Source organism: Anguilla anguilla, chromosome 7 (genome assembly GCF_013347855.1).
Source record: "Anguilla anguilla isolate fAngAng1 chromosome 7, fAngAng1.pri, whole genome shotgun sequence".
Classification (NCBI taxonomy): Eukaryota; Metazoa; Chordata; class Actinopteri; order Anguilliformes; family Anguillidae; genus Anguilla; species Anguilla anguilla.
The window spans coordinates 41,788,463-41,815,769 of record NC_049207.1 but is presented as its reverse complement, the minus strand read 5'-3'; the positions used below and the strand labels follow the sequence as shown (position 1 = coordinate 41,815,769).

General features: G+C 39.5%; 1 protein-coding gene across 1 annotated transcript in view; it reads left to right on the top strand.

Moving 5' to 3' along the window:
• Positions 1 to 18,843, top strand: part of LOC118231414 (neuronal acetylcholine receptor subunit alpha-7-like) — a 55,297-nt gene extending 36,454 nt beyond the window's left edge. Inside the window, exons 4-11 of the mRNA XM_035425189.1 lie at positions 149 to 193; positions 2,094 to 2,203; positions 9,050 to 9,129; positions 9,582 to 9,749; positions 11,760 to 11,954; positions 12,704 to 12,790; positions 14,507 to 14,616; positions 15,718 to 18,843. Coding sequence (XP_035281080.1) covers positions 149 to 193; positions 2,094 to 2,203; positions 9,050 to 9,129; positions 9,582 to 9,749; positions 11,760 to 11,954; positions 12,704 to 12,790; positions 14,507 to 14,616; positions 15,718 to 16,266 — 1,344 coding nt within the window. The 3' untranslated portion in view covers positions 16,267 to 18,843. The remainder of the gene's footprint in view (positions 1 to 148; positions 194 to 2,093; positions 2,204 to 9,049; positions 9,130 to 9,581; positions 9,750 to 11,759; positions 11,955 to 12,703; positions 12,791 to 14,506; positions 14,617 to 15,717) is intronic.
• The last annotated feature ends 8,464 nt before the right edge of the window (positions 18,844 to 27,307 follow it).

Genomic DNA, 27,307 nt, shown 5'->3' with positions numbered 1-27,307 from the left:
TGATGCCAATCATCATAATGATAATGTATCAAGTGCTGTGTAAATCTGTATTATATGTATGCTAATAGGCTAATCCAAATAACCTTGAGAATACTTGGCAGTGTTTTTCTGTCTGTCTTGTATCTTTATCATTTTTTTTTCCTCCTAGGATGAGAAGAACCAGGTCCTGATATCAAATGTTTGGCTACAATTGGTAAGTGGATGTCTGGTCCTGTTTTTCAAATCATCTGTACGGGACGGAGTGTAGCACAGTGGGTAAGGAACTGGTCTTGTAACCGAAAGGTCGCAGGTTCGATTCCCGGGTAGGACACTGCCGTTGTACCCTTGAGCAAGGTACTTAACCGAAATTGCTTCAGTATACATCCTGCTGTATAAATGGATACAATGTAAAAATGCTATGTAAAAGTTGTGTAAGTCGCTCTGGATAAGAGCGTCTGCTAAATGCCTGTAATGTAATGTAATGTAATCTGCAAGTATGACCTGGTGGTTTTACATAGGAAGTCACATATTGTATTCAGAACATCATCACACCAACTAGATATAGATATAAATGGAATGTGCCGGCAATGATCAAAATCGAAACACGGATGCAGAATTGCTGATTTTCCCATTCCTTGTTCAAATCCTTGTTAAGTTTTCTGAGAGCCACTTTCATTTCTCTTCACACGTTTGGTGTTTCATTTGAATGTCGGTATTTATTCCTCTGGCGACAAATAGGCTGATTGGATGTGACTTTTGAATTCCTCTCACTTGAAATCCTGCTCAATCCCAGCCAGCTCCCCTAGCTCACCGAGGTCACTGCTATCTCTCCAACGTATTGGATATGACAGCATTGTTCACGCGGGGCTTCGAGATTGGCTTTGGGGTTCACCAATCAATGACTGAATTTATCACAGTGAATGGGTCCCCTCTTTGTAGAGGAGATAAAGTGCAGTTAAAATGTAAAAGCTCTGTTGTGAAGCTGACATGCATTCTCACAGTACATTCCACTGCTCATTTCACTGCTTGCCTCATCTATAATGTCTTTTGTGGTCAAACCCATTCCATAGCATGGGTAGGAGCATCTGTCCAAACACACATCTGTCAGTTTAAAGTACTTCAATTTGTACAACTTATGTATGGTAGTTCTCATATTAATCAATTTAATCAGGTACACTTCTTCCTGTTTTTTATTTTGTATTGTAGTTTAATGGACTGGTCTCAGCAGAACCTGTAAAAAAAATAAAAAAATAAAAAATCCATGAGGGCCACAGTGCTAATCAATTAATGCAGTAAAGTTTCCTTCAGCTACAGTATGTGCATTTTCCATTCAGATATTAAATATTTTTCCTGTGGTTGTCAGACTAGAATGCAGACCAAAGAAAATCAAGGCTTTGTCTCTGTGTCAGAGATAATACATGGATGCCAAAGCCTGTCCTTCTGTATTATACACTATTTGGGCACATTCAGCATCCAGCATTCTTTATAATACATTTCCAAACTTCAGTTTGTGGAACTTGATTTAAAACCATATCGCACACACAGCTTCATTTTGGGTCTGCATCACAGCACCACATCATAATACAATAGCACAACTTAATACATGTTCACTACAATGTGATTATTTATCTTCTATCAATTTATCTATCTTCTATAATCTGAGAAATTATTATTTTAAATCGTATTACACAAATCACCTAATCTCTTCATGAATCCAACTCCTATTTTCATTATTTTCATTAGATATAACCAATCTTAGTAAAGTATACGATTTCATGTTTCAAAATCCAACTAAAGTCTGTGTACCTCCACTGGAGCCTGTCTTGTCGAAGGCTTTGATCTGCATTGCCCATGAAGCCACTGTGCATCCATATAATGCTGTGAGGCACATTGGTTGATGGGTAGGAGATAGAAGAAAGATAGAAGCTTTGAGGCTCTGACATAAAAGGCACAAAATGAATATGATCCATCATTATTAATATTATTACTTGCATTGTGTTCCTTCTATCTGGGTTCCTGTTTGTCTACAGACCATGGAGATGTGAGTAGATGGGGGTTGTGCTGTACCACTATAATGACCCTGGCACTTTTCTTCTCTGCTGTATGTTACTTAGTACTGGACAGATGTATACCTCAGCTGGAATCCTGACAATTATCCAGGAGTACAGACCCTACGCTTTCCTTCCAATCAGGTGTGGGTGCCAGATATACTCCTGTACAACAGGTAAGCTGCTTTCTGTCTTCTTCTCCGCGATTTCATTGGAACTCTTTCTCTCCCTCTCTGCCGCCCCTCTCTCAATCCCCTCAGATGATGCTTGCAAAAGAAAATGATTGCATACTTTTAAAATTTTGTGTATTCTTTCTTTTTAATGTTGAATAATTGGAAACTACAAGTTTTAATTGCCCTGGTTTTCTGTTTCAAGAAAGGCAGGAAGTGTGTAAACATTCTGCTATGTGTTTTCTAATAAGATGTGCAGCTTGTCCATCTTGGTTCGTCATGGTGTATTACTCAGAACAGTGTCCAGTTAACGAAATATAAACTTGCATATTACATTTCATTTTAGCAAATATATTCAGACCTCCAGCAAAAAATAAATAAATAAATAAATAAAATATGGAGCATGCCTCAAATTGACTCCCTTTCATCTTGGTCCTGAAAAAATTCAGAAGCCACTGGGGAGAAAAAAGTCAACTTACTTTAGATAAGCAAAGTGCAAAATGTCCACGTTCATTTCCTAAAATCAAACACAACCCATTCATTATTCAGGTGATTTTGCAAATATGTGAAATTCACCAGAGATAATGAGCATATTGTATTCATGCCTGGCCCACTTCCAATGCAGCTCACTCATTTGGGCATGTGCAGCCTCCACCTACCTGAAAAGTGAGCATTTTGCACTGCAGTTGTTTTTTAATTGTTCTTCCTGCGTTTTAGTCCGTCTTGTCAGGAGATTTGAGACAGTCTGTCTGCCCTATGTGACCAGGAAATCTGGGTACTTTAGAGGAAGTCTTTTCCAGGAAATGATAGATTTTTTTTGGGTACTCATGCATGGTAACTGCAATAAGGGTCTAGTGAGGAAGGCTTTTACAGTGGTGTTAAAGTCCAGTCCTGGAGGGCTGCAGTATCTGCAGATATTTGTGGTTTCCTTTCAGTCAGCAGCCAATTAATGTCTTAAGAACAAAGTGTGTAGACTCTTTAGCCAATCAGTGACTTGAAATAATCACAACACACCGAAAACCAACAGACACCGCAGCCCTCCAGGATTATAGGTCTTCTGATGTGATAGTCTGGCATGGGTGACAGGGGGCCTGATGATTGATGGGTCCACCTCAGCTCAAATGGGAACATTTCATGGGCATGACATTTAGTCAACGTGTTCCTTTGGGGGTAGAGAAACCTGTGTATGTCCACTGTCACCACAGTCACAACCAGAAAATTGGTCATTGTTAGAAAAGTGGAGAAAATGACATGGCTTTTGCTGTGTAAGGATGCTGTGTCCACTTAGGCCTGCTGAGATCCCGTGACTGATTCTTTTTTTTAAACTTACCCCGTTTGACTGCTTCAGAATGATTTGTGGTGAATTCTTTCAGATGCTCAACAGGAGAATTATGGGATCACATTAAGGTATACATTTCAGCTCATCTAGTACATGTTCACACTTCCTTGTAGACCTTGTGGAAAGATTCTGAATTCCATTTAAGTCAATTTACTTTAAAGTTAAATAAAAGCAGAAATAAAAGAACGCCTGTCAGATTGTCAGTCAACATTAAAGGTGGCTTAGTGATTTTGATAGGATACTGCCGATAGGCTATGATTTGTGGTTTTATTGATGGATGAGTTCCTATCTGATTACTGAGGTAAGCATAAATAAAACCTTCAGTATTAAATGCCTACTTGGCCAGGGGCTCTTGCTCTGTTTTTCCAGAGTGTTTCCTTTGCCAGGTCCTCCCAAGATAAATAGATTTTGGTATGCACCGAAAATATATTGGGTCAATTGCATTGTACTCAGCTAGACTTTAAACCCCTAGATCACAGAACTGCATTACAACTGGAACAACTAAGCCTTCTTTCACAGATATGAATAGCTGATAAGCATGCAGCTAAGCATGCTCCAAATGATTTCTGTCATTTGGATCCACAGTAATTATAGATTAATGAGAAGCACTGGGGAAAAAAATAAATAAAATTAATCCGCCAGTGTTTTGGTATGAGTGTTATTCAGCGGGTATCCACCGAAGTGTCTGGAGTTGGAGATATATAGGCTGCCCAGGTGCAGGTACATGCAATTAACAATTAATTAAAAATCTATTAATGAATCAATTAGTTTTTAATGTCAAAGTTCAGATCTAGACAAAGATTCTATTGAATGCGTAATGCGATCACTGTATCAAATAAATGGAATCTGCCGTTGTCCCAGATCTCTCAAACTGGCAGGGTGGTTTGTGCATGAAGTGCAGCTGTGGTTGCATACAGTGGAACTCTCTCGACTGGGGTGGAAATCGGATGTATACAGCCCTGAGTTGGGTGGAAAATTTATATTTTTAAAAATAAATAAAAAAATAAAAACAATAGGAAAAACAAAAGTAGTATTCCTTCAAAATATTCTCACAGCACTTTCTCAAAGCTTGTCCTGATTATTCAGAGAACAATTCTCCTGTCCTTTGTTTCTGAAGAGTGTGGTGTTCTAGATTGTGGGTCCATGTTTTCTAAAAATAACCTATGTATTCCTTCACATCAAACTGCAGTTCCCCTCTTCCACTTTGACTGGGAGGAATGAGAGTGTGAGAACAGGTCAGGCTTGGTTGCATTTCTGGCAAAATCTTTTAAGTGTGTTATCTTGTAGCTCTTAGCAATATGAAGATGAAATACGGTGCTGTGATTTCAACTCTCAGAAAGGGTAAGCTAGAGCGGTAAAATACTATGCTTTGTGTCATAAAAATGTAGCATCCACCGTGATGTCAGAATGCTGTGTGCACAAACGCCATGTTCATTGTTTACCAAGGCTGGACACTGAATGTGTCTTGTACTTTTGAACAGTTCCATAACATCCATTAAGACATACTCTAATTCAATTATTTTCCTAAAATCTATTATTTGGAGTAAACAAAAATTTTCATAACTGAAAAGATCTTTATGGTTGGTACTTTCAAAGATAAATTATTCTTTATTTGTGACATTCCGATTACAGCCGGTCTACACGACAGTTATAATTTGCATATCTCAACAACATCAACAACAACAACAACAACCGAAAAAATCTTAGATCAAGGGTATGTGCTTAAATTTATCATTTTGTTTATTACCTTCAGGTGTGTGTGAGCTGCATTTGTCATCACCGAAGGATTTTATTGTCTGTTTTTAATCAGTGTTAGTGTATTGATGTGCATATAAATGATATGTAGGTTGGTCTTTTGTTTGTAACTTGGTTTTTTAACTAGCAGTAGTTAATCAAAGTGTTTGTTTAGATTGTGATTGCTCGGTGTCACTCGGTGTATTCAGTTACTTTTAGAATAGCATTTAAAGCCGATAGCAGTAGCCTCAGCAGCATGAAGACCCAGTAGCTTGACTAACCACAACATTCAATACAATCCAATGCACTTAGACAGCTTAAGGACATATGCAATTCAATCAAACCAACCTTATGTCAGTAAGCATTTGCCTTATTTGTTTAACAGGGATGATGTGGCCTGAAAAGAGGGGTGTCAGCATGGGTGGAGCCTCTCTTAAATTGACCCTGCACATATAATCATTTTCATAATCATGTCTTCATAGAAGTAAGACAAATGTCGTAGAAGGTATGATCCCGTGATAGATCGGGGGCCTCCATAGTGCCAGTGTTACAGTGGAGGAAATTCATTAAAAACCAGCTGTCAAATTCTGGACTAAAACCAGGCATCTGGCAGTGCTAAGTATAATAAGGCCACTGCTAGGTTGAGTATGACAAGGCTACTCCTAGGTTGAATATAACAAGGTCACTACTAGGTTGAGTATAACAAAGCTACTGCATACTGTCTGAGTTGAGAAAATCACTCCAGTACACTCTGGTTTCAAATGGGTACATCAGGTACACCGATTGCTGTTCAAGCTGGAGTTTTGGGCTGAAACAGCAAAAATACCCTCTGAAGGTAACTTTTACTCTGCATTAATCTTCAATGATGGCTTGATGGCTACAGGGCAGCTTGGATGATTAGAACAAGACATTGGACATGCTGAAAGACTGGCAAATTTTATATTTGAAGTCTTTTTATTATGCACTTCAGGGCATAATATCAAGCACTAAGTGTATTTCTGTAATATTGTGTTAACTCCTGAAAAATTAGCCATGCTTTGCAAAGGTCTTGACTTTTCATGTCTATTTTTATGTCTTGAATTTTTGTCCATTCTAATCCTGTGAGCATACATCAAATAAGCAGCCTCATTCTGTCTGAGGATAAGTGGTTGCACTGTAAACTCGAGCATGATCTATATGACTGCAGTTTGGAGAGAGGCCCCTCTTTGCTCTCTGCAGCTGCATTCTGTTGAAGTACCTCAAAGCACAAGTGGTCGTACTGTAAACCCAGGCATGATCGATATGTCTCTGGATTTTGGAGAGTTCCTGTCTTCCGTTCTGCATCCATACTCCACACATATAAGGATATCAGAGCACATGAACATGAGGAAGAAGAGTAGCTCCCCTGTGCATAGAGGTTTAATAAATGGCAGAACCTTCCAGAAGAATAACTTTTACACCACCTGTGCCTTATCCTGTGAAGTAGTTACTCTTATATAAATCCACTAGTACAGGAAATATTTGCTAACATCTGGCTTTCATCTTGCATTAGTTATAATCTATTTTGCATTCAACCTGGCTCCAGGTCTTAACTACTCAGATGTGTACGAACACACACCCACCCACACACACCTTTTCTTATGAGCTATGGTTCTTTAAACTTCAGATGAAAGAAGCATCTCTTGACTAATCTGAACAAGATTTTAACTGTTGCAATGTAAATATTTCATAAAAAAGGACAGACAACATCCATGTTGTGCCGATTTGTAATCTTATTGAAAATTTAAGGCTAAACACATTTCTGTATAGGTCAAATATTTCAAATATAAAACATTTTAAAAAGATCTATAATCAACATAAAATATTTATGAATTCATTAAAGATGAGGCTAAATAATCAAACCTTTTTGTGTACTATGTACCTCCATTAGTAAAGCATGCAACTTTGATTTCACAGACGAAGCAGTGTGCCAAAACATTTGAATCTTTGGCCTTATCTTAAATTGAAAGTGTGCAGATCCTTTATAAATGTACGATAGGCAATGTGAGAAAGCCCTTTGGCATACTCACAGCTTATCCTTCGAACATCATGAATATTCTTAAACTGTGTGCAGAAATCTTACATGCCACAGGCACGTTTGCCAAGACTCTGTACTGTATTGTAATAATGTTCATCTGTTTTCATGCACACCATCTGTTAAAATCTGCCTCATTAATATCACCCATTTATATTCCTCATTTATGCGATGTGGCAGAAATTGAGAGCGATATACAATCTTGCATTTATTTCACATGCTCAAGCGTGCAGCCAAGAGGCAAAATAAGTATGAACAAAAGCTGCTGTCAGGCATGCTTGTTGTTGTTGTTGGTTCAAGCGCCACCTTGAAACCCAACCTCATCAGTCTCGTTCAGAGCGAGGCTGACCATTAGGGCGCACTGCAATCTGGACTCTTTAATAGAGCGGTTCGGGACTGATGCTGCACTGGTTGCGACTAATGACCACACGACCCTTTTCTCTTGAGAAAAAAGAAGAAATGAATTCGCTACAAAAAAGGAAACTTATTACTGTTTATACTAATACAATTGCTTGGAGAAAAAAAAGGGAAAAATGGTTAAACCGGTGCCATTTGTGATGAGCATGACTGCCAACTTGAGGAGATAAAAAAAACCTCCTCTACATTCTTCTGACAAAAGCACCCTCCACCCGCAACAAATATATACTTCAGAGTCAGTCTGCAGTCCAAAAATAGACAGGAAAACTAACATTTGGCTGAGTCAATTTAAACACCCGGTGACAGCTGGAATTATTTGTACTTCTTTTTTTTTTATCATATGGGAGTGTCACCCAGGTGAATTCCGAATCTGAGACAGCTGTGACAAAGCAAACAGTCTGCTCTCAGTTGTGTATCTGTGGCTTGCGTGAAGAGCATCAGCATCTGTCACACATCAGCCTTCAGATGAGTGCCGCACTAAAATCTTACGATAAATCCACATCCTAGTGCGATGGATCTGACATGTGATCATGCAAATGTTATATTGTAAGACTCAGACTACTGCCAATGTATTTTTAGGTTACGGTAGACAGGGAAGGGGTGAAATTACTGTTCATAGAGAAAGTGATGAGTGTTCCTTGACTTCGGTCCCAGTTGTCATGACTTTTAGAGTTTAAGATGTCAGAATGACATAAACCACTCTATTCAGTGAACAGCGATGGATAAGTTAATGTTTTTATTTTATTTTATTTGTATATTTTGTTTTACCTTGAAACAAGTAAGGATGAAACTAACCATGAGTAGTGATTGAAATAATGGTTACAGTGACACCAAATGCTATCGTGGAACGTTTTTCAGTTCCTTTGGCATCATTGTAAATTTGCATGTGAGTACCTGAAGATCTCTTCCTTTTTCATTTGGAAGTGTATTGTTCTAAACCAACTGTGATAACTCAATTCACAGTCGTTAAATGGTAAATGGACTGCATTTACGTAGCGGTTTTCTCCAAAGCGCTTTACAATTGATGCCTCCCATTCACCCATTCACACACACACACCAACGGTGAAAGGCTGCCGTGCAAGTTACCAATCAGCTCGTTGGGAGCTCATTATTCTGAAGCCTCAGTTTGAACCCGTTGTCCTTAGTTTGGGCCTGCCGCCATTGGTCCACGTCCATGTTTATTAGCCTGAACCCACTGCCGTTAGTCTCAACTGACAGTCATTGGTCTAATGAAATCCATTGTCATTAGTCTGACCTCAGTCACAGGCATGACCCCACAATGATTTTTGTTTTCTCTTTAAACCTGCAGTGCAGATGAAAGGTTTGACGCCACATTTCACACCAATGTTCTGGTCAACGCATCAGGGTATTGCCAGTACATTCCCCCAGGTGAGGTGATGCTGATCTGACAGAGTTAAACAATGCACTGTTTTAAACTTAATGGGCTGGGGGGAAAAAAAGAAAAAGAAAAAAACCTTTGCATGCAAGGTGTTCCTGCTCTCCTGAGTGCTAGGATTTGGAAGATGGAGACATTTTCAAATTACAGGGCTACGCAAAGGTATCATCTGCAATTTCTGCAACACTGCAAATGCTCAGCTGCTTTTTACAATTTGTTTTAATAAATATAAAAATGTATTCAAATTTTATATTAAGAAAATAAAATGTAATTTGTGCTATATGTGCTATTCCAATTATAGCAGCAAGACATAAACATCTAAATGGATATATTATAGATATTATACTGCATGTGTAAATGAGGCCAGTTGTACATCAGATATAGACACAGAGGTCAGAAAAATTATTTGTAAAATAATGTACCCCTGTCTCTATGGCTACTGCAGGGATCCTGAAGAGCACCTGCTACATCGACGTGCGCTGGTTCCCCTTCGACGTTCAGAAGTGCAACCTGAAATTCGGCTCCTGGACTTACAACGGCTGGCTGCTGGACCTGCAGATGCTGTCGGTGGACATCTCCACCTACATCCCAAATGGGGAGTGGGACCTCGTGGGTAAGGCTGGCCGACCCTTCTCAGGCTTCACTCTGTCACTCTGGGAGAGAAGCCTTCCCCCACCCCCTTTGCTGATGGGTGGTGACAGGCCAGGAAAACCATTGTGTCTGTCCAGCTCTGTTGGGATATTACTGACATTTACTTTGACATGTGTAATGTATGAAGATACTTGAGAGAATTGTGATAAATTCATTATTTTTATTTGGAAATTATGTGCAATACACCCTTATTCTCTAGTAGTTGCACACATACACACCTTCTCACGCACACACATGCACACACACACACACACACACAAACAAGCTGTTCCAGTGACCTGATTTACAGTACTCATGCTTGATATCCCTCATTTTTATGTTTTCCAGCCTGTAATGTGCTGCTTAATTATTATCTTTCCTGTCTCAATCTTAATCCTTCTATGATTCGTCAATTAGTATCGTGGCTTAGGAAAACATAATCATGACGAAATAAGGACTCAAAATGTGTATTGTCTGGACGATACGGACACTTTGACATCCATTTTGCACAGAAATGTTATACTTTTTCCCCGTCTTCTTATTTGCTCTTGGACTTTCTCTGGTCTCCTAGTGACGAATACTGTATGGAAAGGCATGCAGTTCTCATGGGGTCATCTGAGGTGTCCTTTAAATGAAAGAACCTTCTGGCCACCTCTCCGACGTCGTCCTCTTCCGCGCGATCGACTGCCGTGGCGGGCATCGATCGCGCGCCATCGCTAACGGAGAGGTCGGCAGGCGGCGCGCGGCTCTCCTCCCCGATCCGGAATCGAGCTCGCGTCACGCCCGTAACGAGGAGAGCATTACCGTCTTAATAAGGCGTCGGGGGGGGGGGGGGGGGGCGAGCCGGGCAAATTACCCGGCGGGCAGATTTAAGGCCCTTCTCCCTCTTTATCTCTCCGGCTGTTTTCGGCGTCCCCTCTCGTTCTCCGGGCCGTTTGGCGGTGCCGGTCGCTATCTCCCGTTCGAGGCTAATTGGGCGCAGTCTGGTAATTGCGTAGCCGGTGCCAGCGAGCTGCGTTCCGCGGCGTCTGCTGGCGTCGAGCAGGGGGCCATGTGCAGATGGCAGACTTGGTGGTGATCTCAGCAGTCAGCGCTAAACACCAAGCCCGATGCTGGTGAGGTTAAGGCTGTGGATGCCGTGGGGTGAGCAGGAGGAGTCCAACGAGACAAATACAGGCTCAAACTCATGACTGCACTGGTCAGATGGATTAACGTTTCAGAATGGCAGAATCCGACTGTGCACTCTACTCTGGTTGAGCAAAGTTTTTAAAGATTTATTTAAACTAAAAAATTTATTGAAAATATGTTTGCACTATCTGTATATGGTGTGATCCTATTTCCATGTGTAACCTCCGCTGTTTTCTCTCTGTTTGAATAAAAAAATTTTTAAAGTGAATGGAGGACACGTTCTCATTTCAGGAAGAAAAACGATAAATACAGTGAAGTGGAGGTGTTGATGTCATTGTTCTTTATGTAGAAAAATTATGTGGGTTTTAATTGGATTAAATATCTAAAATAAAACTGTTATTTTCTCCTCAGCTGTAACTGAGCTGAAAACTGTCCTCAGCATTCAAAAATACTTCACCCAGCAGGGATTCAGGATAAAACTTGATACTGCCAGTTATTACATGAACTCCATCATATATGCATGTTCAAAAACCAGTGGTGTGAAATCCGGGTTCAGAAAGTAAAAGTCCTGCCCAGTATTTTGTTCCAGTCAGCTGGATTTGCTAATTAGCACAATTCTTCAGCCAGGATGTACAACCAATTAGTGAAATCTGTTTGACAAAACACATGGCAGGACTATACTTTTTGACCCTTGGACTTTCTGACCTCCAGAAATCACACATACAAAGTGAACGTTAACAATCCTAAAAAAATGTATTATTTGTTATGTAGCTGTTCCAACGACCTTCGGTATGCACTTATCGTACGTCGCTTTGGATAAAAGCGTCTGCCTAGTAAATGTAGTGAGTGTATACCTGGCTCGCAGGAGTCCCGTCGAAGAGGAACGAGCTGTATTACGAGTGCTGCAAGGAGCCGTACCCGGACGTGACCTTCACGGTGACCATGCGCAGGCGCACGCTCTACTACGGCCTCAACCTGCTCATCCCCTGCGTGCTCATCTCCGGCCTTGCCCTGCTGGTCTTCCTGCTGCCCGCGGACTCCGGGGAGAAGATCTCTCTGGGTGAGGCTCGGGCGGGGGCGTTCTGTTAGGGCGTGACACAACGGAGCTTTCATATTGCTGTCCGAGATCCCGTTTCCAAAACCTGTTGAGATCTAATTTATCTTAACATGCTATACACATATTATACATAGACATATTTGGGATGACCTTCTATAAATTAATATATGATATATTATAAAAAGCATATATTACAAATTGTGATATCAGCAAGAGATACTTTATTCAAACAGGCTGACATATTTCACTGTTAATGTGATAAAGTGTGTTGTCACTTGTCGCTAAATTTTGCCCATTTAGATAGATAGCAGTGACCTTTCCTGACCTTTCAAAGAAAAAGAAAAGTAATTTTTTCAAATGTTTTCTGATTCTGTCAAGGCAAGGATTCTCGTCTTACTAGAGTAGGATAAAGGTGAAGTAGATTTCCCCAAGGATATTTCATCCTTACACCCTTTCATCCTTTGTTCCACCAAGGAAGCAGGCATAATATTATCCTCCTGCTCCTCCCAACTGTTAATCAATGCAGACAAGGCACTGACATTAACAAGTTAACCTAATGACCTGATTCTGCCGGGTCCTGTGATCCCATTGGTGTAGCTATTGGGCTATTGAGCTGGCTGTCCACCGTGAAGTCAGGGAGATGTACACCTGCAACAATCAATGTGTGTGTGCGTAGTGGGGGTGGAAAGGGGAGATGAATGTGTATATGAACATGAAATATGTGTTCATTCATGCTCCTCTTCCTTACTCAGGAATCACTGTCCTGCTGTCCCTGACTGTTTTCATGCTGCTCGTAGCCGAGATCATGCCAGCCACCTCGGACTCCGTCCCTCTCATTGGTGAGTTTCCTACTTCCTTTCTGTCCTGGTTACAATCAGAATGATCAGATACTGATCCTTGGAAAGCATGGAAAGCATGGCCCTGCAAATCTATATTGGCCCTGAAACTACCATAATGAAAACATTGTTATATCTGCACCTTTGAGGAGGTTGATGTTAAAACAGGAAGGAACAAACATAACTTGCTTCAAATGTATTATTTTGAGGTAAGTATGCCACAATGTATGATAACTTTTGCCTGCAATGATTGCACAACATAAGAGCTTCGTTGTTGTTCCAGAATGTGCAGAGATATCCGAAAGCATAATATAGTATAGTCCATAAAGCCAGCATGTGACAGATATGCATTATGATATCATATAGTGGCATTTGTGTCATATTGCAAGGATAATGTAAGCCTCCACTACACAGTGGTCATAAAAAGTGCTTTCACGTTGGTTCCCTATCTGAGCCAAACGCAGAAAGTTCACTTCATTTTGGTAACATTGCAGCTGGCATGCAACCATCCGACTGTGCAAACGCCCCCTTGAGCCACAGAGAGGCATTTCCTGCACCTTGCATCAGCAGGTGCACAACCACCAGACCAGTAAAATGTCCCCTTGGGCACGAGTGTGTTGCCCAGGCTGTGGCTGGGCCATGCAGGGATATCACAGCTGAAGCCTATCAGACTCAATCTGTCCTATAAGGGTGGAGCTTCTCCACACGGCCTCAGAGAATGCATTCTGGGATGCTGACGAGACTATGAGTGCTGACGGAGACTCAGGGCTGCCTAATGTCAAACTGACTTTTGAAAAAGGGCCAATATGATAATTTAAAGCACTGTTCCCTTTATGCATGCTTGTGCTCATGTTTCTATTTTCAATTTTTTAAATCATGGCTGATAATGTCTGCGCTGTTTAATTAAATTAAATTAATTAATAAATTAGTTAAATCATTAATTAATCAGGGGTCCACAGCTAGTGTACCCCTGATAATTATGGGTAAGGGTAGCTGCAGAGAAAACAGTGTAGTACTGATCAGACAAAGTCCAAAAAAATAAAATAAATAATAATATATATATATATATATATATATATGGAAGCTCTTTTCTCATAAACTCAAATGAGGTGTAAACTGAGTCTGCTTCCTTTTGAGAGTGCAGAGTCAATGTCAGCTTAATTATCTCCAGAATGGTGTTCAGTGTGTTGTCAAAGCCATCATTTTAACCTTTGGCTTTGCCGCCCTTAAAAGCAATGCTATTGGCTGGAATTAATAGCGTTAGCCAGAAGGTTGACTTTCAGTCTTTCTTGAAATAGAATAAAACATGATGCTAAGCAGTGAGAGTTTAGAAGTCTGAGTGGTTGAAAAGGAGATTGACGGATCAAATATATAATCTGAAGTTTTGAGAGTGCTGGTTCTAACAACTACAAAGGCTTCAAAGAATTTCAGGACTGATTAAAGTGAGTGCGGTGTAATTGGACAGAAAGATCTATTCAAACCCATCCACATCTTAAAGTTGTCTATATCAAGGGAAGAGACACTGTAATGGCTTGTTAATAGAGGACAGTGAATGCATGTCTGTGGGCATTTGGGTGGAAATCACAGGCAGCGAGTGTGAGAGTAGGAGAATAATGTGAGGGCCTATTCTTGTGACAACGGAAGCACAAACATGCCTGTGAGATATCTCCACTGTTCTCTTATAGAGTAGCACTCTAAAATAGCTCTTCTGTCTTTCAGCTCAGTACTTTGCCAGTACCATGATGATCGTGGGACTGTCTGTGGTGGTCACCGTTCTTGTCCTCCAGTTCCACCATCACGACCCTCACGGTGGCAAGATGCCCAAGTGGGTAAGTCAATGAGGTCACACAGCAGCAATGTGGACCTCTGGAAAGAAGTATGGACTTATAAAGCAGAGAGCTGTTAAAATAAATTCAAATAAGACACAATGAGACTGCTGTTGTAGTCTCCGGAAATATCCTTATACTGAACTGCCTTCATGAAAAACTCGGCTGTGTAAAAGGTAGATTGCAGATATGGGCCCCCACCAAGCGAATGATCAACACTGTACGTTTCCTCATGGCCATCCTTACAGAAATAAGAATAAATTTACATTTCCAACATAGACTGGCTGGGTTCAGAACAGTTCTGTGGCGGAGGTGTCATTACAGACTGAGAAGAGTTGTTGATGTCATGTTGATGTGTTTTGGAAGGTACAACAGCTTAAATCCACTTCTAATAACTAGTCTTGGCTTACTCAAATGTTATTTTATCATCCTTACCACAATAGGTGCAGACAATTGAAATGAGAATGCTGATTAGTAATTGAAAGTTAGTCATTGAAATTGTGAACTAGAGGGAGGGATTGGGATGACAGAATTTGTTAATAAATGTATATATATTTTGCCTGCATTCAGACGTTAATTAATTTATTTCTATTAACGTTTCTTAAATGTGAGTCTGTGTATATAAGATTCATATCATACCAATAAATTATTTCGCTAGTTTAGCTCTTTAAGTCCCATGTTGCAAAGCTGAAAGACACTCCCTATTTCCACAGTTTTCTGGGTAACACTAGCTAATCCGACGTGCGTGCTTTCTGTTGTGTAAAAGCATTACATTTGCCATGTGCAATGAGACTTTAAGAGCAGCATTTCACACAGTTTACCTTCTAAAGTAGCTAACATGAAACTTGCATACATTAGCACTGTTTTAAAATCTTGTAACAATCGCAGATCCCCATAGGAGTCCTAATGCATCACCCTGCTACCTACTTAGCCTATATTACCTCAATACATGTCCTGCTATATGAATATATTGCATGCAAAATGTAAGCTTGTAAACTAGGTTGCTGTTTGAGTGTGTCATCAATGGAGTCATCAATGTAACGGGCCATTATCGTAGTGTGTTCTTCTGTCTCCTCGCCCTCTTATCTTCCCGCCTTTCCACAGGTGCGAGTGGTCCTGCTGAACTGGTGCGCCTGGTTCCTGCGCATGAAGCAGCCGGGGGAGAACCGCAAGCTGATAGGCTACAAGTACAGCCACGCCCACTCCAGCGGCGGCGGCGGCAGTGGCAGCGGCAGCATGGAGATGAGCGCGGCCGGGGCGGGCCAGCCGGCGGCCAGCGCCAACGGCAACATGAACATGTACTTCAGCTACCACAGCATGGAGAACCCGTGCTGCACCCTGAGCCCCGAATCGGGCGTGGCTTGCGGGCGCTCCGCCGGGTCCCTCTCCCCGGCCGAGGACCGGGAGCGGCGCCGCGTCCTGGGCGAGGCCGCCCCGGAGATCGGGCTCATCCTGGAGGAGGTGCAGTACATCGCCCAGCGCTTCCGGGACCAGGACCACGGCGAGGCCGTCTGCGGCGAGTGGAAGTTCGCGGCGGCCGTGGTGGACCGCCTCTGCCTGGTGGCCTTCTCGCTCTTCTCCATCATCTGCACCTTCACCATCCTCATGTCGGCGCCCAACTTCATCGAGGCCGTCTCCAAGGACTTCACCTAAGCCGCCGTGTCGAAGAGAGCTTTGGACTGAAGTGCACAGGAACGTGAGAAACGCTGGTTTTGTTTTATTGTCTTTCGAGGGGATGAATATACCTGTGTATATAATCTTATACAACAGATCAAATTATACAAGCAAAACATCAAATTGTAAATATACTGCACCATCTGTGACAGGCTTCCTCTTTTTTGTGTTTTGGCAATGTTGTTTATACTATACCATCTCACAAAGCTAGTTTTTTTTTTCTTATAACCTGGGGCCTGGCTGTTCAGCCTGATTATTATTTGGAAATTTTATTATTATTATTATTATTATTATTATTATTATGATTATGATTATTATGATTATGATTATGATTATTATTATTATTATCATTATTATTATGATGTTAGGAGATTTTTCACTGTGAACCCGAAATTCTGTTTTAGAGAAAGCTTTGAATATAATGACTATTTACTGTTGAAACCTACTGTAGCAGTCTTATTAAATCTAATGTGAATTAAACGAGCTTTTTCATGGATCTTCTCATTAGACTTCTCTTATTTGTGTAATTTATGTGCAAATATGTACTCCCACTCTGTAAATATGGAGCTTTATAGCAAAACCAGTCATCAGCCCAAACTGCTTGCCTGATTCAGTTGGCAAACACACATTATCAGGCTACCCCATTTTCCAACCTACGATGGTGGCAGTCATGTGCCAGTGGCCTCCTGATAGGCTGTTGCTGGATCAACCTAATTTGGCTCACACAGTTTCTCTGTTATAAAGAAGGACAAGGACGAGGGACACCACAAAAAATCTACACGGGGACATCGGATAGATTTGCAAATGTGTATTCTATTTCCAGGCTGAGGTGTCAAGTGGGGGGAAAGAATTCTTCAGTTACGTGCTATGACTTCAGACAGATGCTGTGCTGCAACAATAGAGAAAGACGGTGTCACTGGAGCGATTCGACATTGGGGTGTTAGCAAAGCCAGACCGCATTAGCTAGACAATCAGACGGGAGGCTTTTGAGGTGGCACAGCGCAATGGTGCGTTCGGTTTCAAAAGACGCGGCGGTCAGTGATGTGGATAATTGGAATGGTTGAGTGCCAATCTCGGCTGTCGAGTACATGACTGCTCTGGAGCCACTTTGCCGAACGAAGACAGCCAGCACCTGACCTTTCAGATGAAGATATTTAAACATTATATCATTAAGCTAGACTAACGCCAGTGTTTGTCAGTAAACAATGTTTTTTGGTAAAGTGCTAAAGCCGAAGCCAGGACAGCTATGCGGCTAATGTTTATCTAAGTCAACCAGACACAATGTTTTTGAAATTGTTGTTTGATTTTATGATGGATGAATAAAGTATGAATGTGCACCTGAATGGAGGTGCACAGAACTGCATAGTATCCCTTGGTAAACATGACATCTTTCTGAGTGTTTCTCACTGCAATTTTTGTGCTCTGCTGCTCCAAAAAATGTTCCTAATATTGTTCCAAATAGACAATTTGGGGTTAGTAATACACAATGACATATTTTATGGGTGGAGCCAAACTGGTGGCAGAAGAACGGTATCCTGGCAGTTTGTCTAATGCAGCGGTGGTAGCAAAAGAAAGTCTGTCGGCACCAAGACAAATTGAATTATACTAATAAGGATCCGCTAGTGAGCGTTGTTCACTACATTATACTGAGGTAACTATCTTGTCAGGTAACGGATAACTTAGCTAAGGCTAATGCTGCTTTGCATTGCTGTCGGATTTACGGTGTACACGAGTTTCCCACCAGGAAAATCCACAGGAACATCTTATTATTTTGGATGATCAAGCTGGGGAAAACGGGATTCTAGCTAGGTGCAGTACGACTAGCTTTGACCCAAAATCACTTGAAAGCAGGGTTAGTTTAGGCTTAGCTAAGTTTGCGCTTGTTCATTCTGGGAATGATACGTAGGCCATTTCTCAGGTAGCTGTGCATATAGCTACCCAGATAGCCAGCCAGATCAGCGCTGATTCAGGCCAAATTCCGCACTGTCGGGCCAGCTAAGAGATTTGCAAGCTATCTGGATATATACCGTGGAGACATATTCCAGTTTAATAATTTTATGCTTGCCTCATAAACTGAATGATGTTGTAAACTTTCCATTGGCGTTTTGGTTTGTTTACATACTACTCCTGCCTACGTGCTAAGGTTGCCAGCTAATATCAGTCAATGGTTTTCCCCATTATGAATGCTAATGCTAACTTTTGGAACTGTACCATTAACTGTTAGCCTATTTGATATTTTTTTGGATTTTTTGTGTTGAGCACTGGAGAAACATTACCTGATATGAAATGGGCATTACAGACACAGAAACTACAAATTATAGCCTACCATCAGTGCAATCTGTTCTCCCTCAGTGTACCAGTGTACTTGTTTTCTGCCACCATAATGCATGCACTACTGTCATGACATAAATATGACATATGCTCCAAAATGGTCTATATATCAAAGCCTAAAAACTTTGAAAATAGTGTTAAAATAGGGACAGAAGTTACGTGACTACACCCCTACATCCAGTCAGGTCCTTTGGAATATTATGTGGGAAAAGTCTTTCCAGTCCATGGAAGCGTATAAATTAACCTTTCCGTAAAAAAAAAAAAAAAAAAAAAAAACTCATTTGTGCAGACTGAGTCTATGTGTTTACATCCATGTGACTGTGGCTGTAATTTGTTTTTATTAAATTCCAATTGTTTTCTTTTTTGATTTTTTTAATCCATATATTGTCTCGATTGAAAAATGTACAGCACCTCATAGCAACTGTTACACCCATGCTACAATATCCCCAATCCATATGGAAGGGTGCAGGCTAGTTCTTGTTCTGCACATTTTTTTGCTCCGCAACAACAGCTGAGCTCTAGGGCTATTATGGAAAAGGCCTTACATCTTTCATGGTAGGCATGGGTAGGCAGTATCTGTGTGATCTACCAGTGTCATGAGGTAGGGAGCACTCCACAATTGATACCCTGCCTTCCTGGGTGACGCAGATTACGCATTGTGATTCCTGACCATAGGGGGTATTATCATGAACTATATTTGAATAATTCTGGTACAAAATGCTGCTGAATATCTGTCAAATTAAAAGCCCTCAAATTAAAAGTCTCTTTGAGGAGCCATTGAGTGGGTTGAGTTTTGTCTATGTTTCTAATTGTCTTTGCCGCTAACTGATGGTTCTATCATGTGCCCACAGCTGGCACCATGACTCAGGAGAACCCCATATTTAAGGTCTTAATTATCTCCTGAAGGTGTGTGGGTAATCAGTATTAATGGCAGCATTATTTGATGAATTTTCAAGAAGGCCCATTACAAGTGCGATTGCATTTAATTACCAACCACGTGAAAGGCAATCCTTTGTGAATTTTCAATAGTATCATTCAAGCATTTCATGTCATCAATGTGACTGATGTACACATATTGTGATATGAATATTAATTGTATAACAGCCCAGGCAAAAATGACTGTAACTTCCATTTCTTTATCTGAGTTTTGAAGGAAATAATGGACATTTTACTGTTTTTTTGTCATCCACATTAAAATTTTGAGTTTAGATCAAACCATCACTACGACTCCATCTTTTGTACTGGTAGAATCTAATGCACAAAAGAAGGAGACAATATTTCTATTATTTAAATTACAGGTGAGATTATGACAGTCAATTTCAAATCAGTCATGCATGTCATTATACAATGCACAATACCGATTGGAAAATGATCTATGTTATGCCTTGATAAATAGTGTTTTTTGGGTGGAAAAGTGCAAATGAACAATGTTCATTATTAATTAAACTGATTTATTCAGTACAATGTGTAAATGTGATTTAAATGCATTCTGGCTCACTTAATTAATACTTTCATATAAGAAACATAAATCTGAATCAATTTAAATATGACCTGAATACAATATGGGCAGTGTCTCTCTTTCTCTCGGAACCAGAAGAGTTATGAACTCAGACAAACTATTGTTTCTGCTTCAATAGATTTCAATCATAACATATCAGATCAAGCATGATCAGTCTCCACCTCAAGACATATATATTTTTTATTAAGCAATAAATAAAATCAAACTAATATCCATATTGTAACCATTTTATTCACCGCTATGGTGTCGTAATGTCTGTATGGTACTATTCATTTTTAACATACATTCAGTTCTTATCACTGTCCATCAGCACCAATGTCAAAGATGGTGTGGATTTGTACTGATTCTGGGTTAGGCTGCTTTGGGGCAGGTCTAAGATGTACAGTTGTTCTCAGTGGTAGCAGTGTGTCATGGTGGTTACAGAAAGTACACAAAGGCTTCAGGTTCATTTCCCAGGAAGTAAAACCTGAGCCAGGTGTTGGAACAGAATGTCCAAAATGTATAAGGGGTGTCAAACCAAATACCTGAGCTATAAATTCAGCATTAACTTCAACAAGAATGTTTTCATTGTAATAAAAAAGCCAATGCATGTAGATAAAGACTCTTTAAGTTCAATATCTCTATATCTATATCTCTATATCTCTAAAGTCTAATTCTAAAAGTATGACAAATTACTGAAACAAAAAAGATGCCAAGTTGCTACTTGTTCCTTAAAGTGTTTCACAAAACCAAAACGAGAACTACGCCAAAGCAGAATCATGCTTTCCAACATTTAGTCATGCCACTCTGTTGTTCTTCATCCTGGGTTTTCATATTGACAAATAACTTTTAAAAAAGGGGGAGATCAGAGATCTGTCCAAGAAGTTTCTCAAGTTGCTCAAGTAATTCCAGTTTTTTCTTCTTTATATGGCTGTGTGTTTGACAAATTGTAGCCATTAGCTTTTTGCATATTTTTTTTTTTTTACATACAATCAATTTATACAGCTGGATATTTACTGAAGCATCAGGTTAAGCACCTTGCTCAAGGCTACAATTCCAGCACGCCAACTGAGAAGTAAAGCCATAACCTTTAGAAGCCTGTGAGTCAGTCAGAAGCACGGTTGACTAATTGTGCTACAGAAAAAAAGAGATGGGAAGAAAAGGAGAAAAAGTTTTTTCTACCAAATGAGTAATACCATGTTTCATTCTGGACTTTCCTCTCATATTTCATTATTGTACAAACCCTGCATGGGGTTAGTGATCAGTAACAGGCATTGGAGGATTGAACTAAATCCACTCACCTTTCCTTTGAAGGCAGATTTCATTGAAACGCTATAGTATGCTCTGAAGTCTTAAAATATCATGGCATCGCATATAAAACATACTGCATTCATTAGGATCTGTGTAACTGCAATGCAATATGTTGTGATGCTCATTGGTGCTGCATGAACACTTCAGGAATATAGACTTGTGCATCATTACTGAGCTTTTTAAAAAAATCAAATCTAGAGACAAGCTTAGTTTAATAATTGTTGCCTGAATTGATCAGAGAAACAAACTCAATTACTCCATCTCCCTGAAGACGAGGCATGAGAGAATTGCTAATTAATATTCAAACACATCATTACAAAGCTTGTCATTTCAATTATTTGCAGCAGTCATCACATTTCAATAATAGTATATGCCATATCAAAAACTAATATACAAATTAAGTCCCTGACCAAACCTACCTCCATCGTTAGAGCTCATTAAATAGGGTTATAACCTTAAGTGATGACAGACAAGGGAATCACAGGGAATATTTATTATAGAATGCAATTGCACCAAACTCCACTGGTAAAACAATTGCAGTAAGCACACAGGGGCTTTTTTAAAATTCAGGATAGACATTGGCTATCAACTGCCTACCAAGTGAAAACACAGCAAAAATAAAATATTACATTTATGTTTATGATTTTTCATCAACTTTTATTTTCATGACACACTGTCTGCAGCATATACATTTTGGTCATATTCACATAAACTAGTCACAAACAGTGAGCTATGTGGTCTAGAATGTTCTGGAGAAAGCACTGTGCCTTTCCATCAGGTTTTTTCATCCATGGGGTTTTAAAATGTAATGCTTTATTGGCAATCTAGCCGAAGTGCAGCTCACATAGAGAAATTCGACAAAACATTTGCTCACATACAGAGCATGGCAAGGAAGAAAACTAAAATCAAAATTTTGCATTATTATTATCATCAATATTTCCTTATGCCTGTGATTCTCATTGCCTACTCTGACAGCACATCCCTGCAAGCTCATTAGACAGAAATGGCTGGCAGAAGTACACTCCTGGAATTAAATACAAAATGCATGGCTCGCATAATAGCATCCACACAGATACTTCTGGAAGGTTTGTCTGCTCTATGCCTTATGTGCATGGTCTGAGAGTGTATAGGGCCTGTTCTAGGCCTTGTGGGCATGGTGTGTGTGTCATAATGTCTTGTCCTGCTGTGTATCTACTGACCTGTGGACGCCTTTGATAAAACACAGTTAAGCGATGCAAAAAAACAAACAAACAAGTACTTCTACTACATTTTATTTGCTTTTATTGGCTTATTCACATGCATTGTAAGCTGGGGGAGGGGGGTGGGAGATCCTATGTGTGTAACATAATGGAAGGGAAAGAGCCACATGCAGAAACACGTTTAAAATATGAAATGCGCATGTGAGTGAGTGTGTGTGTGTGTGCATGTGAGTGTGTGTGAGAGAAAGAGAGAGAGAGAGAGGCAGAGTGAGTGAGAGAGAGAGAGCAACATCTAGACTAGAATCCTTCACAGAACAGTTCATTCTTACAAGCAGTACATGCAAAGAAGGGTAAAATAGTGGAACCAGCAGAAAATTTCTTTATGAACTACAAGCATGTTAAATTATATTATTGAGTACAGCCATGATTGTTTTTATTATTGTTTTCAATTAAAAGTAAAAATTAAATTAGCATCATTTTATAGGAATCGATATACAAGTAGGGACTACAATGTAATGGTTCATCTGAACTTCCCTAAATGTATAGTCTACAGAGCGAAACTGTCACCATAACCAAAACTTAAATAAAACTGTTTCACTCTCATACTAATGCCATTTGGAATCTTTGATAAACTTGTCCAGTTTTAAGACAAGTTCTTCACATTGTTTGACGTGCTTAAACTAGCCTTACTAATTCACTATCATTTCCTGTCTCCCTCCATTTGCATGATCTTAGATAAATTTTGAAAGGATAAATTGGGGGGATATTCAACACTTCAGCTCCTTATTTACTTTTCATTTCCTGACTGTCATACTTTTGGAGCAGGCTATGTTTTCCACTGCCAGAAAGTACCTTTCTTGTTCAAGACAGCATTGTTGAAGGCATTAGATTCATGTTATTTTGTTTCCCTAAATATTTTTGGCAGGCTGTACCAGAGCAAAGACAGATTTAAAACTAAGATGCCTTTTATTAGCTCATGATGCTGAAATGAAAAAAAAAAAAAAACCATAAATTACTTGGTATTTACACAGTAGATTATGCGTGCTTTGAATATGTAATATTTTGACTGAGCCAAACATTATTCTTCAAAATGGAGGACAGGATATGTACTCAACATTTGAATACTAATGAATTTGTCATAAGATTTTCATCACTCCATCTGGATTTTTCTCTTCATCCGATATGTTTATCGGATGAAAACAAAGTGAGCGTATTGAATGTTTGCAAGTGAACACCCATTAGTTTTCAACCCGATAGACCTTATGAATACAAATTAAACATTGGTCTGAAAAACAAAAGATACTATTGTGAATTTCTTTAGGTATCAGTATGCTTTTGAGCTTGTCAGTGTTGTACTGCCAATGTACATACAGCATCCTGTTGTTTAAGTATTCTGGCCACCACAAATATAAAAACAATACAGAAATGGTTTTTGGCATTTTTTTAATTTCCCAATGTAATGTAAGGAGTAGACAACGCAAAATAAAAGTTACAGTAGAAAAAGAAGAAAATGAAAATCTATTGTACTGGGAGTAAACAAAAAATGGAAAAGTAAAACGTGTGTGTGAAAACAAGTCATAATGCCTGCAAAGGGCCCTGGACGAGCGTAATCACTTGGAAATATTCAATCAATGACAATTATGTGGGGAAAGCTATTATGAAGCTATTATGAGGATAATCACATCTGTTTGAAAGTTGTCAAAATATTTGTGAAGGGAGTCAAACCAATTTTCAGTAATATCCCACCACAGCATGACGCCACACAGGGCAGTATGATAAACCTGGAACATTCATTGCCACACAGTTGGATTAATTTAGTCACATTTTTCGGAGTATTTTTGCTTTATACCATGTACATAGAAAAAAAAGTTAAACACATTCTGATTTTTTACTGAATATTCATTCATTTATTGCTTAAAACTGAAAGATGACCTGATAACTGTTAAAGCTGTTTCAGAGAGTTGTTTATATTATACCTCTCAAAAGCAGTATACAATAACATGTGGATTTTCTCATTTTGTGAGTCGATCCGGCCAAGAGAATCAGCAGGGCTATACAAAATCTGAAGAAAAAAAAACAACAAAAATAACTTATATCTCCTGTGTATCACAAAGAATGTTTACCTGCGCATTTCCAAAGAACGTTTACCTCCACATAGTCTAAGGTGGATGGAATAAATTAAGTTGGCAAATGCCAAAATGCAAAAGTTGGCATTTAAAAAAAATAGTTCCTCAGCCTGTATTAGATGAAGATCTGTTATGATGCCAAATGACAAAAAGAGATATCTTTAAAATAAATAAATAAACCTGGGTAGATGTCATAGTTCGTCAAATCTGAAAGCTGTCATTCATGGTTGTATTGTTCAGCCACACAATGATGAAAATGATAAAAAAAAAGAAAAGTCTCAGCAGAGAAGAGTGCACATAGTGGAAGGGTCAGTTCAGCAAAATTGTACGACCTTGTCTCTCTAGGGACACCCTCACCTTCAAAGGCAGCAGTACACATTCATTTTCGTTTCAGCTTCATGGATAAAGAACAGACCTTCAGAATGGTAATGTCCATATATACACCTTCCCTTTGATAACCCAGGGTCCATAGGACATTTTCAAGGGGTGTTTCTAAAGAAGCATTGTAAATGCTAGAAACAATGGTACTACAAAACATGTTTTAACTTGTCAGTTGACACATCAGATGCTTTTGTTCATTCAAAATGATAGAAGCAGATTAGCATTTCACGTTAGTGCCAACTGATGTTTCCATTGCATTGGTCTCTCTTGTAACTTGCCATGCCTCTTGAAACTGTAAGAACCGTATCTTGTTAGCTATAAGCTGAAGCAGGCTCGCCAATGCATCTTCCCAGCAAATTAATTACAATGGCAAAAGGTTTTAGGTTATGAAAAATTGACTGTTTTTGAAATGTTAACAATTTTAAATGTTCTTTTGAGAGGATTTATTTTAATACTTTTTTTTTTTAATAGAACTTTTTGTGCACAAAAAGGAAAGGGTATTGTGTATGGAAATATCACACAAAAAACAAAGTTCCGTCTGTGAATGCACTGTCATTTTATTTGTGAAGAGACAAAGCACCTTGCAGAGTTTACCTTGTAGACTTGTAGAGGTCATTAATCTACTGCACATCAATGCTTTCCCTCAACAGCCCTGGTTGGGTAAAGTGGAATTAGCAGTTCAGCAGGTGGGTCAAAGCACAAACCTAAGCTAATGACACAGGCCAAGTTAAACAATTCAGATCAGGCTATTGTAAATAAATAAAACAAATAATGTGAATCATTCAGAATGAACGTATATTCAAACTCTTTCAATGCACCACCAGATCAAGCTTAGGTGGTTGGGTTTAGTTTTTCAGGCAGTGTCTGATTGGGGCAAATGACTCAAGTTTGCTGAATCAGTCAGCTGCTGTTTCAGACAAGAGGGGGCGGGGCCACCAGCGTGGGAAGCGTCACCCATCCTGCACTTCACCCCTTTGAAAGTCACAGACTTCATACAGTAGATAGTAGCATTGTCCCTGCCTGACTGGTTACTGAAGACTGACTGAAGACAGTTTCTTTTCCCCCACTTGATTTTGTAGCCCAGAAAAATGCCAAGTTAATGAATTATAAAATCCATTCTTTCAGCCACTCCCCTTAGGTAAACTCCTCCAGTCTGTGACAACCAGAACCATATCTTTTTAGAACAGCACTCTTTGGACCATTAGCAAGTAAATCCACAATTTATCCTTTACCTACAAGCGCTGCCACTTTCACTCATTCTATGGGAAAATGTGTGTTTTTTAACTGTCGATTTATTTAAGCTATCATATTAAATTATATTAATTATGGGCTGAGTTGTATGTGTGTGTATGGCTGGATTGTAAGTGCTATTAACATTGTCTTATCGTATGTTACGGCTGATTAAGCAATGAGACAGACTCTTAACAACTCTGTTGATACAGCAGTAAAGTTTCTTCATTTTCAGACTTACTAAAAGTATTTTGGCAGTGTGTCTACATCCTTCTCTTAGATGAAAGAGAATAGATAGAGGGCGCATTTGGCTTTCATCCAGTTCAAAAAATTTAGAAGCGTATAATGTTTCTTTTCTCCTAAAAGTCTCTTGCCAATCTAACCCCTTATTGAACTCCCCAGTAATGTTCTGCATGGAAGCATTTCAAGGACATCATAATGAGAATTTTTCAGGCTGCTCTACCCTAGGCCTACCTTAAAGTATCACCTAAGGATGTTTCATCATTACAAAGCATAATATGCAGACATGTTTGGCGGGTGATTTATACCAAAAAAAAAAAAAAGCATTAATATGAATACCAAAAATATGTACAGGTTTTTTTCCTCTCCACGGCATTAAATTGTCAAGACCAAACAACCTCACTTTCATTCATTTCGGAAAGAAAATATTTCAAGGATGTTTGTGAAATGGCATTGCTTAGTCATTATGTTTACTTCATTCAACAAACAATAAAATAAAATGCATTGCCTGACCTCCCTGTCAAGGACAAGATGGTTCTTCTTGTGGTTCTAGATTGTGGTGATAAAAAGGAAACATTGGCAGACAAGCACCTTAGGTGGGTGTGTGAGTATATGGAGGGCTCTTGGTGGAGTGCATTCTATATATTTTTGCTGTTAGCAGCTGGCAGAACACTCTCAATGGGATTCTTCCAAGCTCACAGGGC